This window comes from Globicephala melas, chromosome 15, assembly GCF_963455315.2.
Source record: "Globicephala melas chromosome 15, mGloMel1.2, whole genome shotgun sequence".
Classification (NCBI taxonomy): domain Eukaryota; kingdom Metazoa; phylum Chordata; class Mammalia; order Artiodactyla; family Delphinidae; genus Globicephala; species Globicephala melas.
The window spans coordinates 56,828,629-56,841,951 of record NC_083328.1 but is presented as its reverse complement, the minus strand read 5'-3'; the positions used below and the strand labels follow the sequence as shown (position 1 = coordinate 56,841,951).

Genomic DNA, 13,323 nt, shown 5'->3' with positions numbered 1-13,323 from the left:
CTCAACAAAAGAACAAGACAACCAGTCAGCGGGAACTAATGCCAACCTTAGCAGCCAGCCCAGTTCAAGGCACTCAATGGTTCAAGTCCTGTAAGTCTCCTACCCTCTAACAAGTAAAACCTAGCCTCACCTACACACAGTCTTGCCCTATGGCCCTCTTGAGTGGAGGCTCCTCATGCCCCAGCCTCATCCTGCACCCATGCCAAGGTTCATCACTGCTGTTCCCAGACCATTCCCTCCCAAAATGGCACAACATTTTCATTCCCTCAGAGACTCATGCCCCTCCTTTCCTTCACTGCTCACATCTACTGCCCTCCTAATTATGCTACAACACTTCAAACAGCTTCTGAATGTGTTCACAGTCTTCTCTTCCAAAGCCGACACTTCCATTCCCTCTGAGAGATCAGGGGGTGGGCCATGCCATGCTCTGGCCTCGCTGCTCCTCAATGCCAGTTCCATACCAGTAAAGCAGCACCCAGAATGTCTTAACTTCTGAAATCTTCAGCTCCAGAACCTACTCTCTGACTACAAAATGCCATCATACTTTTAACTATCTCACTCCCCAAACCTCATCCCGTGATGTCACTGAGCCTTTGAAGCCTTCAGTTCCCCCATTTTCCCTTATTGCTCAGAAATTTCTGACTTTCCTCTCATCCACATTCAGGGCCAATCCCCAGGGAGAAGACAAACCTTTTTTTTTTTTTTTTTTTTTTTTTTTAGTGGTACGCGGGCCTCTCACTGTTGCGGCCTCTCCCGTTGCGGAGTACAGGCTCCGGACGCACAGGCTCAGCGGCCATGGCTCACAGGCCCGGCCGCTCCGCGGCATGTGGGATCCTCCCGGACCGGGGCACGAACCCGCGTCCCCTGCATCGGCAGGCGGGCTCTCAACAACTGCGCCACCAGGGAAGCCCCAAGACAAACTTTCGATCTCTGTTTTGTCAGGGAAAGGGATGGGAACAGATTTTATTTAGTATTTACTAAGCACCAACCATGTCATATACACTACAGTTTTCCATCTTTGCAACAACTGTAAGAGTTAGTATTATTTTTAGAGGACTGATGGGAAATTCAAGCTTAGAGAGATCTTCCCAAAAGTCATAGAACTGCTTGATAGTGGAGCCAAGTACAGAACACAGGTTTGTCTGATGCCAGGGCACTGTGCCATGCTAGCCACTTCAATTCTCTTTTTTCCTTTACTTCTGCTCTACCCACAGCCCATTTGTGGCTAATCTGATGAGGCACCTTCTCTGCTTGCTCAACCTCAACAAGCCCTCAGTGCTGCCTGGCAGTCCCACCACTGCCATCTCCTTCCATCAACTCCTCCAGGGCCCAACCAAAGCCCTTAACACGCTCCTAACACCACAACTTCTTAAACTGCAGCCACAAGATCACTCTACCTACTGTTAAAGAGGAAAGAGGGGTCAACAGGTGTAATCAGGTAGAAACTGCTCCCCTACCTACTGCTTAGTATCTGGACCCTTCCATGTCCTGGGCTCACCGTCCACCTGTATACCTCTAACATGAAGCTCCTCAGGAACAAGTACCACTCAAAGGCCTCCTGGACAAACCTCAGAATCACTCCAAAGCTTCCAGAAAACAGCACATATCTGAGAGTTGGTACATTCCAAGTAGTCACTGGGAAGATGGGAAAAGAAGTGGATCAGGATGGTCGTCTCCAGCACTTCTTCTCCCCCTAGATTCTAAAGCCTCAAAACAAAATGGAAAAGAGGCAGAGAGAAATTCACAAGGCAGTGCTGGAAAAGTACTCACTATGGGGCCTGGCCCAGGGCAAGAGCTGATTTTAGTACTGGTGCAGACTGTTCTGTGTTGCAACCACCCTTTGCTCTGGGAATAGTAACTCTGTTATTATTCTCAGGGCACACATGAGATAACTGAAGTCTCTCACTGGGTGGTCCAATGCCAGTGCCCCAGTCTCTTAGATCCTAATCCACTTGAAGTAGTAACACTTCCAGTATCTGTTCTGGACTTGTGACTGTCAAACTGTTATCTGATAGGACATGCCTTTGCAAGGGCTTCTCAGTGACTGGGGGAGCCAATTCCTGATGAGATCTCCCTGGCTCCTTAACCAATCCCTGGTGCCTTGCTTAATGGGCTCTTTCATTCCTTCTCCATTCTGTGAGTCTGAAAACCCAAGGTAAGAGGAAGTTCCCCCTCAGTACCCAAGAAGTAGCAGGGGACTACAGCAGGGCTGTCTTTGACTGACCTCTACATCCCCGGACATCTAACAGGAACGAGCCCTCAGGGCAAAATAAGACACCAAATGTTAATGAAGAATTTGGCTTTTCCTCCTTCAGACAACTGGCTGTACAAATAAAAACCCCTGGACTTCCCTGGTGGCGCAGTGGTTAAGAATTCGCCTGCCAATGTAGGGGACACGGGTTCGAGCTCTGGTCCAGGAAGATCCCACATGCTGCGGAGCAACTAAGCCCGTGCGCCACAACTACTGAGCGTGCACTTTAGAGCCCTTGAGCCACAGCTACTGAGCCCGCGTGCCTAGAGCCCATGCTCCGCAACAAGAGAAGCCACCGCAATGAGAAGCATGTGCACCACAACGAAGACTAGCCCCCACTCACCACAACTAGAGAAAACCCTCATGCAGCAAAGACCCAACACAGCCAAAAATAAATAAATTAATTAATTAAAAAATAAATAAATAAAATAAAAATCCTCCAATGGTCCAGCCTGTGTAAAGAGGGAACATTATCACTGCTGGGAAAATATTATGATGCAATGGCTGGATAATTTTCCTTCTGTGTGTGTGACAGTATGTGAAGTATACACATACGATTTAAAGAAAAAAACCTGGGCTTCCCTGGTGGCGCAGTGGTTGAGAGTCTGTCTGCCAATGCAGGGGACGCGGCTTTGTGCCCTGGTCCGGGAAGATCCCACATGCCGCAGAGCGGCTAGGCCCGTGAGCCATGGCCGCTGTGCCTGCGCGTCCGGAGCCTGTGCTCCGCAACGGGAGAGGCCACAACAGTGAGAGGCCCGCATACCGAAAAAAAAAAAAAAAAAAAAAGAAGAGAAAAACCTAAACAACAACAAACCCTGATGCCTGTATATGCACCACTCAGCTTAAGAAATCAAGTATTCCTAGTGCCTTTGAAGCCTCCTCAATGTCCTTCCTCAAAGGCCCTCTCTCTTCCACCCAGAGGGAACCAACATCCCAAATTTTATGTAGCTTTACCATACTTCAATGTATCTATAAACTATATATGATTTAGTCTTGTCTCTTTTACTTTCATACAAATGGAATCTTAATACATGTGTTCTTTTGTGACTTGCTTACTTCTTTCAGCATCCTGTTCCTGAGAGTCATCCACACTGTAGGTAACACGCAACTGTGGGTAATATGTATGTTGTAGGTATATGCTATATAATTCATTCATGCTCAGTGCTGCAGAGAAATTTCTCTTTTAAAGTGTCCCTCAACAGTTTCATATCAGCACAAGGGAACACATGAGAGGGTGCAGAATGAAGCAGATGGCCACTGCCTGGGCCTTCCCATCACAGGAAGGTGAAACTCAGTTTGGTCACCAGAGTTCTCAGACTTTATGTGTCAATGGTACCAGCACCTCTGCTCCTCATTGCTAAAAAATCTCTGCCTGATGGAAAAAATACTCTGGAATCTGTAAATTGCTACAGGGATAATGAAGGTGCTGCCCGAGGGCCAACCATTCACTGAGGCTTGTAGGAAATAGTAGATATATGGTCAAATGATATTCAACAAAGGTGCAAAGACAATTCAAAGTAGAAAGGAGAGTCTTTTCAACAAATGGTGCTGGAAAAAATGGATATTCCCATGTAAAACAATGAACATCAATTCATACTTTGCACCAGATATTCTGCCCATTCGCACCAGCCACAGTGGAAAATCTCATACTTCATAGGGATGGCAGGTCGTGTTCTCAGAATGATTTTGCCTCAATACCGGGGTAAAATTAGTCCTAAACTAAATGCTGCTCTGCTTCTTGCCTAACAAAGCTTAAAAGACAGGCCCAGATGATAAGAGTAGAAGAGAAATAGACCAGTTATTATCACTGTATTCCCTATGTTCGCGGCTAGAGGAAAGACTGAACCATGTTAACCTGAGACATGAAAGATGTAAAAAATGTCTAAATTGAACTTCTAGAGATGAAAAATACAACTTCTGAGAAGAAAAAAACACTGGATAAGACTAATGACATGACAACTGTTGAGAGCTTAGCTACTCCGTGGTACTGCTACCTCAGCATCCATCTTGTTTGGCCAAGCGGCCTGCACAGGCCTTAAACTGACACTAGCCCCCTCATGCAAGCGCATGCCCTAGACAACAGCCTGCAGAGTCACAAGCAAATATAAGTTCCTGATATGACTTTCCCAGAAGCCCTTGTCATCAACAGTCTCCCCTGCCTCCTTAGTGCCTTCCCCTTGTATGCCCCTTATATAAGACCTCCATGGAGCTTACCAAAATTCCACTCTTTTTGGTTTGAATTGACCAGTTTGGCCTTAGCCAAAAGGCTAAGGAATCCCAAAGCACTCCAACCCACAGACCCTAATAAAGGCAGGTACCCAGGTCCAGCCTGCACCTTGCCTTGACCACCGCCCCCTGCCCCCCACACCTCCGTGTAGCCCCTCAAGGCATGCCATTTCAATTTCTTTTGTGGTCTTTTGTTGAACCTGGCTCACCATCCAGCAGCCTGTGTTCCGTTCAACAAATGTTAATTTAACAAACTCATAACAACAATGCAGAACAAAAGATTAGTAAATCGGAATATGTAGAAACTATGCAAAATAAAACATAAAGAGAAAAAAGACTAAAAATAATTGTACAGAGCATCAGGGAGCTGTGGGACAACTTTAGGCAGCCAAATGTATGTAATTGGAATCCTTGAAGGAGAGGGGAAAAACTGAAGAAATAACGGCCAAAAAATTTCCAAATTTGAGGAAAACTCTAAATCCATCAATGCAAGAAACTAAATGAATCCCAAGCATAAGCAACATGAAGAAAACCACACCAGTCACATAAAGATCAGACTGCTTAAAATCTGTGATAAAAAGAAAGAAAATCTTAAAAGCAGCTGGTAATAAAAGACACCTTATATAGAAAGGAACAAAGATAAGAATGACAGTAGATTTCTGCTCAGAAATAATGTTAGTAAGAAGACAGTGGAGTGGAGCAACATCTTTAAAGCACAGAAAGAAATGGTCAACCTACAATTCTTTACCAAGTGAAAATATCTTTCAAAAGCCTCAGGGTTGGGACTTCTGAAATGGCTGTGAGGAGTCTGGAAAATTCTCTCCCCAGGAAGCAGCCATAAAACTGGACTGTCAAAAACAACTAGTTAAGGACTCTGGAAACGGACCAAAGTTATACAACAAAACTGAGAAGCATTTAAGGAATTCTACTGAAGCTTGGTAAGAACAGTGGAAATCTATGGTATTTTAGCTTGGGGCTATTCACATTACCTCCCCTCCAGCTCTGTGGTGCAGAAGTCTTATGAAGGAGAGAGGCTGGCCTGCTGGAGTGGTTGACTTTATCTGGGGGCAAAGCACAGAAAATTCCATACGTAGGGATATCAAAAACCAAAGCAATCCAAATGGCAAACATGGGACTTCTCTGGTGACGTGGTGGATAAGACTCTGCGCTCCCAATGCAGGGGGCCCAGGTTCGATCCCTGGTCAGGGAACTAGATCCCACATGCATGTCACAACTAAGAGTTCATATGCTACAACTAAGGAGCCGGTGAGCCTCAACTAAGGAGCCCGAGAACCGCAAATAAGGAGCCCGCCTGCCGCAATTAAGACCTGGTACAACAACAACAACAACAAAATAAATATTAAACAACAACAACAAGTGGCAAACATTCAGGGAAGACCAACGTACCAGAGATCTCAATGCTGGCTGGTACAATCAGCCAGAAATGTAACAGGAAAATCAGAGGATTGAGACCATAGATGGCAATTATGTCTTTACATACCACAAGAAAGATGTGTTGTAAGGCACTGTCCTGGTGCCAGGTGCACCAAGAGACAAGTACAGGAATGCTCATGAGAGCACTGTCTGCAATAGCAAAAAACTATAAACAACCCAAATGTCCATCAAGAGTCAAAAGGATAAACAGCGTATTTTCATACAAAGCAATCCTATGGAACCATGAAAATGAATGAGCCTTACGGCTACACACAACAATCTGGATGAATCTTAGGACCAGAACACTGAGTGAAAAAAGCAAGTCCCAGAAGAACACGATAGAGTATGATCCTAATTTGTATTAAATTCAAAAATAAGACATTGTTTAGAGATATAGGCATATGTGGTAAAACTCTAAAGCAGGCTCCTGAGGATTAGGTACTGGGCAGCTTGCCTGATCAAGGTCAGCAGGGTAGGGAAGAGAAGGGCACATAAAGGAAATGAATGAAAAGGAGGCTGCATAACAAAAAGTCTTTTGATAGCAGAAGTCACTAACTGGGAAAGGGAAAAGATACCAGAGCTGGAAACATTTCAAGGTAAAGCAGGTACTATTCTTTTTGTCCGTAAGTAGTTCACTGGGCCATCCCTAGACCAAAAATCAAAAGACCTGGACCACCCCCTGAGATGTCACCACTAACTTGTACTATAACCTCAGACCCATTTTTCACCTTCTATGGGGCTCAAGATACGAAGATCAATCAAGATAATGCATGCTGATGAGCTCTTTAAATGCCTTCAGAGGATGGGAACAGATAAATCTCAGTCTCAACTCCAGGCATATTTACCTAGATCCAAATGACATTTAAGCTTCAGGACCCCTCACCTGCTCAAGCCCCTTTTCAAGGCCCAGAGAAGAGACTTAACCCTTCTGTATGTACTATTTTTCCTTAAGAGAGCCCTGAAGTGGTATAAACTTCAAACCCTATAAAATTGACCTGAGCCCTGAAGTGGTGAAATGCTAAATACACAGCCAGAGGATACTCCTATTTAAATTCTCTGCTCTACTGAAATTTCCTGCCTCAGAAAACCATCTCCTAAATTCAAACTACATTTTCCTCAGGAACTAAGAAAGTGTGAAATCTAAGCTCTCAAGTGTGTGACTAACAAGGCCCCAGAAATTCCTGGCTTTATTCGTGTGTAGAGACCTCAGGATACACTGAATCTTGCTGGATAACTCAATACAGTGTAAGATTATTTTTCTAACAAGGACTTTTGCTAAGAAGGTGCAAACTAATTTTGGCAAATATCCTTGCTAAATATTATAACTGGCTCAACTATGACACAGCACAACCACCTCTGTGTTGTGTCTACAAGCTGATTTTAAAACATTATGCAACTTTGCCTCAAGGCTGGGGGTACTGTCACATACTCTCCTGTCTTTGGCAAATGTTCCTAACTTCCTGGTTTTTTGCACCAGGATCTGGAGAGGCAGAAATGCAGGGGGCACAGCATGATAAAAAATGCTACCTGGCATTTTGTGGATCGAAAACCAGGACTCCTTGTGCTTTATCTTCTATGACAACGGAGGAGCCAAGTTTAACCAGTGATCTGAGAACATGGAGAGCAACCTGTCACTGGAGAGAATATTTTCAAGAAGAACAAATTATCTAGAGAGGGAATTTGCTTAGTAAAGGATGAGGAATTTGTGGAGTAAGTCATAACTCCTCTTCCACAAAAAAGGCTTATCTAACAGGGAAAGAATAGGACTCATAAGAAAATGTTATTTTGAGGAAACCAAAAAGGAGCATGGAATGAATCCCCAGGAAATCCATGTAAGACCAACACAGTTCTTGAGAATTCTACATCAGCAGAAACACTGCCAGCTTGGACTGAAAGGGATAGAGAGAATAGAAAAATGAAAGGAGACTGCTGGACCCCCAAAATTCTAGCGGCAAGAAGCAGGCTGATAAAACTAGTCAGCTACAAAGTGCCACCTTCATGAAAAGGAAGGACGACAGAGGTATAGCCACAGACCAGAGGGCAGAGTCATGAGCCTAGAGGGCAAAACTAAGAGTTTAGAGGGTAGAACCAAGAGCCCAGGGGGCAGAACTAAGGGCCATGGAGGACTATTCCTAGGCCTTGAAACCTAATCTAGGAACTGGAGTTTGTCTAGCTGAATTTCAAAGCTGCCTTGGGGTTGGGACTCCTTTTTACCTTTCATTTTCCCCCCTTTTTAATATGAATGTCTATAACTGTTATCCTATGCCAGTCCTACCTTGTATGTTGTGAGGGCAGGGGCAGATAACTTGCCTCTAATTTCACAGGGCTACAGATGGAAAGGAATTGTGTTCCGGACCTGTACTTTATGAATTAGCGCCAGAGCCTCACGTACAGCTGATTTAAATAATCTTGATGATGAGATTATGGATTTTTCAGTTGGTGAGATTTAAGACTGAATTGTTACCATAATGGAATGAGGCTTGTGGGTGGGGGTGATTATATCTTGCATGTGAGAATTGTGGGGCCCAGAGGGCACACTGTGATAGGCAGAAATTTAAAACAGCCCCCATGATCTTCATCCTCTTAGGTTACTCCTGTATTCATGTAACATTATATGGCAAAAGGGAGATTATCTGATTGGGCCTCCTCTAATCACATGAGCCCTTTATAAGCAGACTTTTCTCTGCCTGGTAGAGGAGGAGTTCAGAGAGATTCAAAGTGTGAAAGAGATTCAACACAATTAAGGTTCTTTGTTGCTGAGATGGAGGGGGTCACAGGGCAAGGACTCCTGGGAGGAGGAGTTAAGAGTGGTCCCAGTTGATAGCCAGCAATGAAAGAGGCCCCTCAGTCCTACAGTCTGAAGGAAATGCACTCTGCAAACAACCTGGATGAGCTTGGGAGCAGGTTCTTTCCCAGAGCCTCCAGATATAAGCCTGGTTAATGCCCTGACTTCAGTCTTACGAAACCCTAAACATGAATCCAGCAAAGTCTTCCTGGACTTCTGACCACAGAACTGTGAGAAAATAAATGCATGTTGTTTTAAGCTACCGAATTTGTGGTAATTTGCTACACAGCAGTAAAAAACTAACCCAGGTTTTGTTTTGGCCCAACAGAACCTATTTCTGGACATGTTGCTGCTCTAGCCCATTCTAAGAGCAATCCTCAGGCAGCAGCAAGAGGACCAGGTGCAGTTCTGGCACCAGTCCTTTCTAGCACAAGTTTCCTCATCTGGAAAATGGACAGATCAAAAGAGAAAGCTTTTGTAAGTAAGAAAGAAAGTAAGTAAGTAAGTAAGAAAACACTTCTACACCAACAAGTTTTTTCAGATATCAGATGTATTATTAATTACAACACTCATGCTGAAACCTGTGAAAGAGGTACCCAGACAGAGTCAAAAACAGAAATGTCAGAGCCGCTCACCTTCCTCAGGCCAAGACTGTTGATTACTAGAATAAAGATACGCCCCTTCTCCTCTAGTTAGAAAAGTGCCCAGGAAACACTCATCTCCCTTTAAAAAACAAACACAAAGAGCAGGTGATTTACAGCATAAACATTCAGAGAATCAAAAGTCCTGCCCAAGTTAGTCCATCTACAGAGGCTGCTAAGTCAGCCTCAGATTTACCCAGCTTCTTTCATGGCCTTTGGCACTGCTTGGCTCTTTGCCATGTTACTGGTATTCGTGACTCGTGCTGAGAAAAAGAATGTTAAGGTCCTCTCTGAGTCTAGGCACCATGGTCTACAATGCTTGTTCATGTTCCCGTAGATTTATATCCTCTGATAAAAGAGGCAGCTTCTCCTTGGCCTAAAGCCTTGACCTCTTAGCTCTACATGTCTAGGCCAATTTGAGATCTGCATGTATGTAATTTATTTATGCCACACCACGTGGCATGTGGGATCTTAGTTCCCCGACCAGGGATTGAACCCGCATCCCCTTCACTGGAAGCGGGAAGTCTTAACCACTGGACAGCTAGGCAAGTCCCTGAGATCTGCTTTTAAAAGTACTGGGAGATTTTGAAAAAACACCTAAAGGTTTAAGTGGCAGAAAGAATCCCTCTAGTTTGTACCTCATACATGGTTATTTCTAGAGCTCTACTGGGAAGGGGAAGAATACAAAAAGGAATTGAGACAAGAAGGTACAGAACATTTAGATTAGCAGTAAGAGGAAATATTTTAAGTTGTTTTATAAACTGTTTACATTTCATTTTGATATGATGTTAACATTAAGAATAAGAAGGCTGCTTACCATAACCGATTGCTGGGTTTTCTCAGAAAATTTTACTTCTATATCTTCTACCTGTGTCCAAAAGGAGTGCAGATTTTCAGTTTACTACTTCAAAGGCAAAACTCTGCTAGGTCTCCCTTGTGTTCACATATTTCTAAGAGAGCAGTCCCTCCACCAAATCCAGTGTTCTCAGGCCCTGATGGCTGGCAGAGCTGGCTGCTGGTCACAAAGCTCAGAGCACCAGGCCATGATGGGCTCTCTCATGGGGACCTAAAGTCCAGCTAAATGAGCCTACGATATGTGGAGAGGATATGTTAGTCTCCACTTACATTTCACTTCGGAGAAAACTATTTTTAGGGGTGAAGGAAAGAGAACATTTTAAAGTATTTTGAATGTGTTCTCATTTAAACATGTTCACATTAGAGGATGACTCTTGCTCTCCTCTATTCATGTCAGGATTGTAGAAACAGAATATAAACAGATTCTGAAATAGGTACTCAGACCATTACTAGACTCACTGCTGTCATATTTTCTGTGTCCCAAGGCACCAGAGTTTCAGATCAAGTCCCACAGATGAAGATGGGACGATTCCACATGTAGAGACGTGGTTGTAAAAATTCAGCAGCAACTATTCTGACCAGAAAAGGGAGCACATGATCCACTTCTCACTTTCCCTGTGACCTTGGACAGGTTGGTCAATTTCTAAACCTCAGTCTCCTCATCTGTAAAATGAGGGTGTTAATTTTTCCCTTTCACAATTTAACAGGACCCAGATAACTGAGTTCCTTTCTTTTGGAACTTTTCCAAGATTATAAGAAAGTTAAAGAAACTAGATTCGTCTGTATAAAGAAAAAGAGCAGAGATAAAAACTTCTATTCCTGAAAAGTGGCTAGGTAAGGCTCTGACATCCCACCAGGACCCAATGAAGAGGCTCTTTCTTAAACGTTCTCCCCAGTTTCTCCACGTTTATGTCCACTTTCACCTGATGAATGACACTAACCAGCCAGGAGCAGAATCTGGGTATGTCAGCTGTCAGGATTATGAAGCTGGTTTCTGTGGTAACAGTGCCATCTGCAGGAAGACCATAGATATGCCGGTTACTGCCCACCACCAGAGCCCACCTTGCAGGCCCCAGACTGCTTCCCCTTCTCAGGAGTGAGGGCTCCTCTTATTAGTATACAGAGTCTGAGGCCTTCAGAAAATGAAAACTTCCTCATTTGGGTACAGGGAGTCTAATGAGGGGATGGAGAAAGGCTTCCCCATGTGATTAACTCTGTTCTTTTTACACCAAATAGAAATACATATTTAAATAAAGAGTCCATTTTATCTACACTTTTAATTTTTGTCAAGGTAGTACAGATGTACATATTAAAAACCAAACAAAACATTATCAAGCTTATCCTACTAGCACTGGATATTATCATTCTCTAGAATTTTTTGCTAACATAATGGGTAAAAAAAAAATTATTTTTGCTAACATAATTTGCTAATTATTATTTCAAATTGCTTTTTTCCTGACTACTAGTAAGGCTGTACATATTCATATATATATATACACATATACATACAGTGGACCCTTGAACAATGTGAGGGCTAGGGGTACTGATCCTCTGCACAGTTGAAAATCCATGTGTAACTTTACAGTCAGCCCTCTGTATCCACAGTTCCACATCCACGGATTCAACCAACCATGGAACATGTAGTTCTGTAGTATGTACTTACTGAAAAAAATTTGTGTATACGTGGACCTGTGTAGTTTAAACCTGTGTCCAGGGGTCAATTATGTGTGTCTGTGTATGTATAAACATTAAAATATATATATTTTTAAAATATTAAAATTTTTTTTTTGTTTTCCACTCTGGTAAACTGCCTGCTCATATTTTTTGCCCATTTACCACGGGGTAGCTTGTCTTTTTCTTATCAATTTATAAAAGCTCTTCATAAATTAGGAAATATACCCTTTGTTTATTTTAAGTATTCTAATCTTTTCACCAGTTTATTGCTGGTCTTTTGATTTAGTTTATGGTTTATTTTGCCAAAAATATATATATACATATAAACAAGTTCAAGTTTTGCTTTCCAAAGATGACATACACTTACCCTTTTCTTTAACCAAGATCTGAGATGTCAAAAATGATTCTGAGAAGACCACAGATCCTAAGCACCCACTTCCTCCCAGCAAGTCAGGAATGTCATAGATGGTCATACAAGCCTGTATCAAATAAGAAACCAGAGCTAGTCCAATTGTCAGTCCTAAACATACAGGGAAAAATCCATAAGAAACAGACCACAAAATACTAAGGCACGTGGCAAAAGAATACTGGAGAATTTCTAAGGAAAACTCAAGTATATCTTGAAATACATCTCAAACTGGGAGAGGACTTCAGGATCACCCAGGCTTTTGCTCCTTGGTCAGAGGCAGACTTGGGCTAGATGAAGAATATCTTTAAGTTTCTGTAAATTCCCTCAAATTGCTTATCCTCCCTAAATGGCAATGCAACAGCCTTCCTTCTTAATCATGACCAGTGTCACATCCCAGTGTGTCTACATGTTCATCCACTCCTTCTTTGGTTTGGGCTCGAGTTCTGAACAAATCTGGAAAGGGGGATACATGTCTCCATGGATATTTCTGGATACCTGTCAAAACATGCAAATGCTCCTTTCAGTACCAAAAAATTAAAAGAAAGCTGTTCGAGCTTTAATGGCCAAGACAAATAAAAATAGAGGCTTCAGCAGGCCAGAAAAAAACTAGAGCAACTCAGAGAAAGCTCCTGAATGGCTGGTAAGAAGGCTATAATTTAGTTAAAAACCACTGAAAATGACATAATTCTGAGATGAATCTAGCAGAGGAAATGCAGAAATTGGTACAAGCCAGAGTTAGAGTTTGAGATGACCGTGAAGATCTGGTGAAGGACATAGGATAAGCTGCACGATGAGCACTTCCTGGCCTTCCTGGCCTGACGATGCTGAATGTCCAGGTACAGAGCTCCTAAAGCCAGAGCTCATTTTCACACCTTGTTGTCCTCATATGGGATCCCTGCTCTATCCTCAGTACAGAGACAAAAGACCTAGGCCTCTTGAAGGGACTGTTAGATTCTCAAATAGATGGCAGGGGACTTCCCTGGTGGTGCAGTGGTTAAGAATCTGCCTGCAAATGCAGGGGACACGGGTTCGAGCCCTCGTCTGGGAA

The 13,323-nt window shown here is 43.2% G+C and overlaps 1 protein-coding gene across 4 annotated transcripts in view; it reads right to left on the bottom strand.

Moving 5' to 3' along the window:
• The window catches only part of DNAAF9 (dynein axonemal assembly factor 9), a 148,380-nt gene that overhangs the window by 49,751 nt on the left and 85,306 nt on the right, over positions 1-13,323 (bottom strand). For all 4 annotated transcript variants that reach the window (XM_030847592.2, XM_060284267.1, XM_060284266.1 and 1 more), the window contains 4 exons: positions 12,234-12,345; positions 11,134-11,204; positions 10,155-10,205; positions 9,332-9,419 (listed from right to left, as the gene is read on the bottom strand). In XM_030847592.2, coding sequence (XP_030703452.2) covers positions 9,332-9,419; positions 10,155-10,205; positions 11,134-11,204; positions 12,234-12,345 — 322 coding nt within the window. The remainder of the gene's footprint in view (positions 1-9,331; positions 9,420-10,154; positions 10,206-11,133; positions 11,205-12,233; positions 12,346-13,323) is intronic.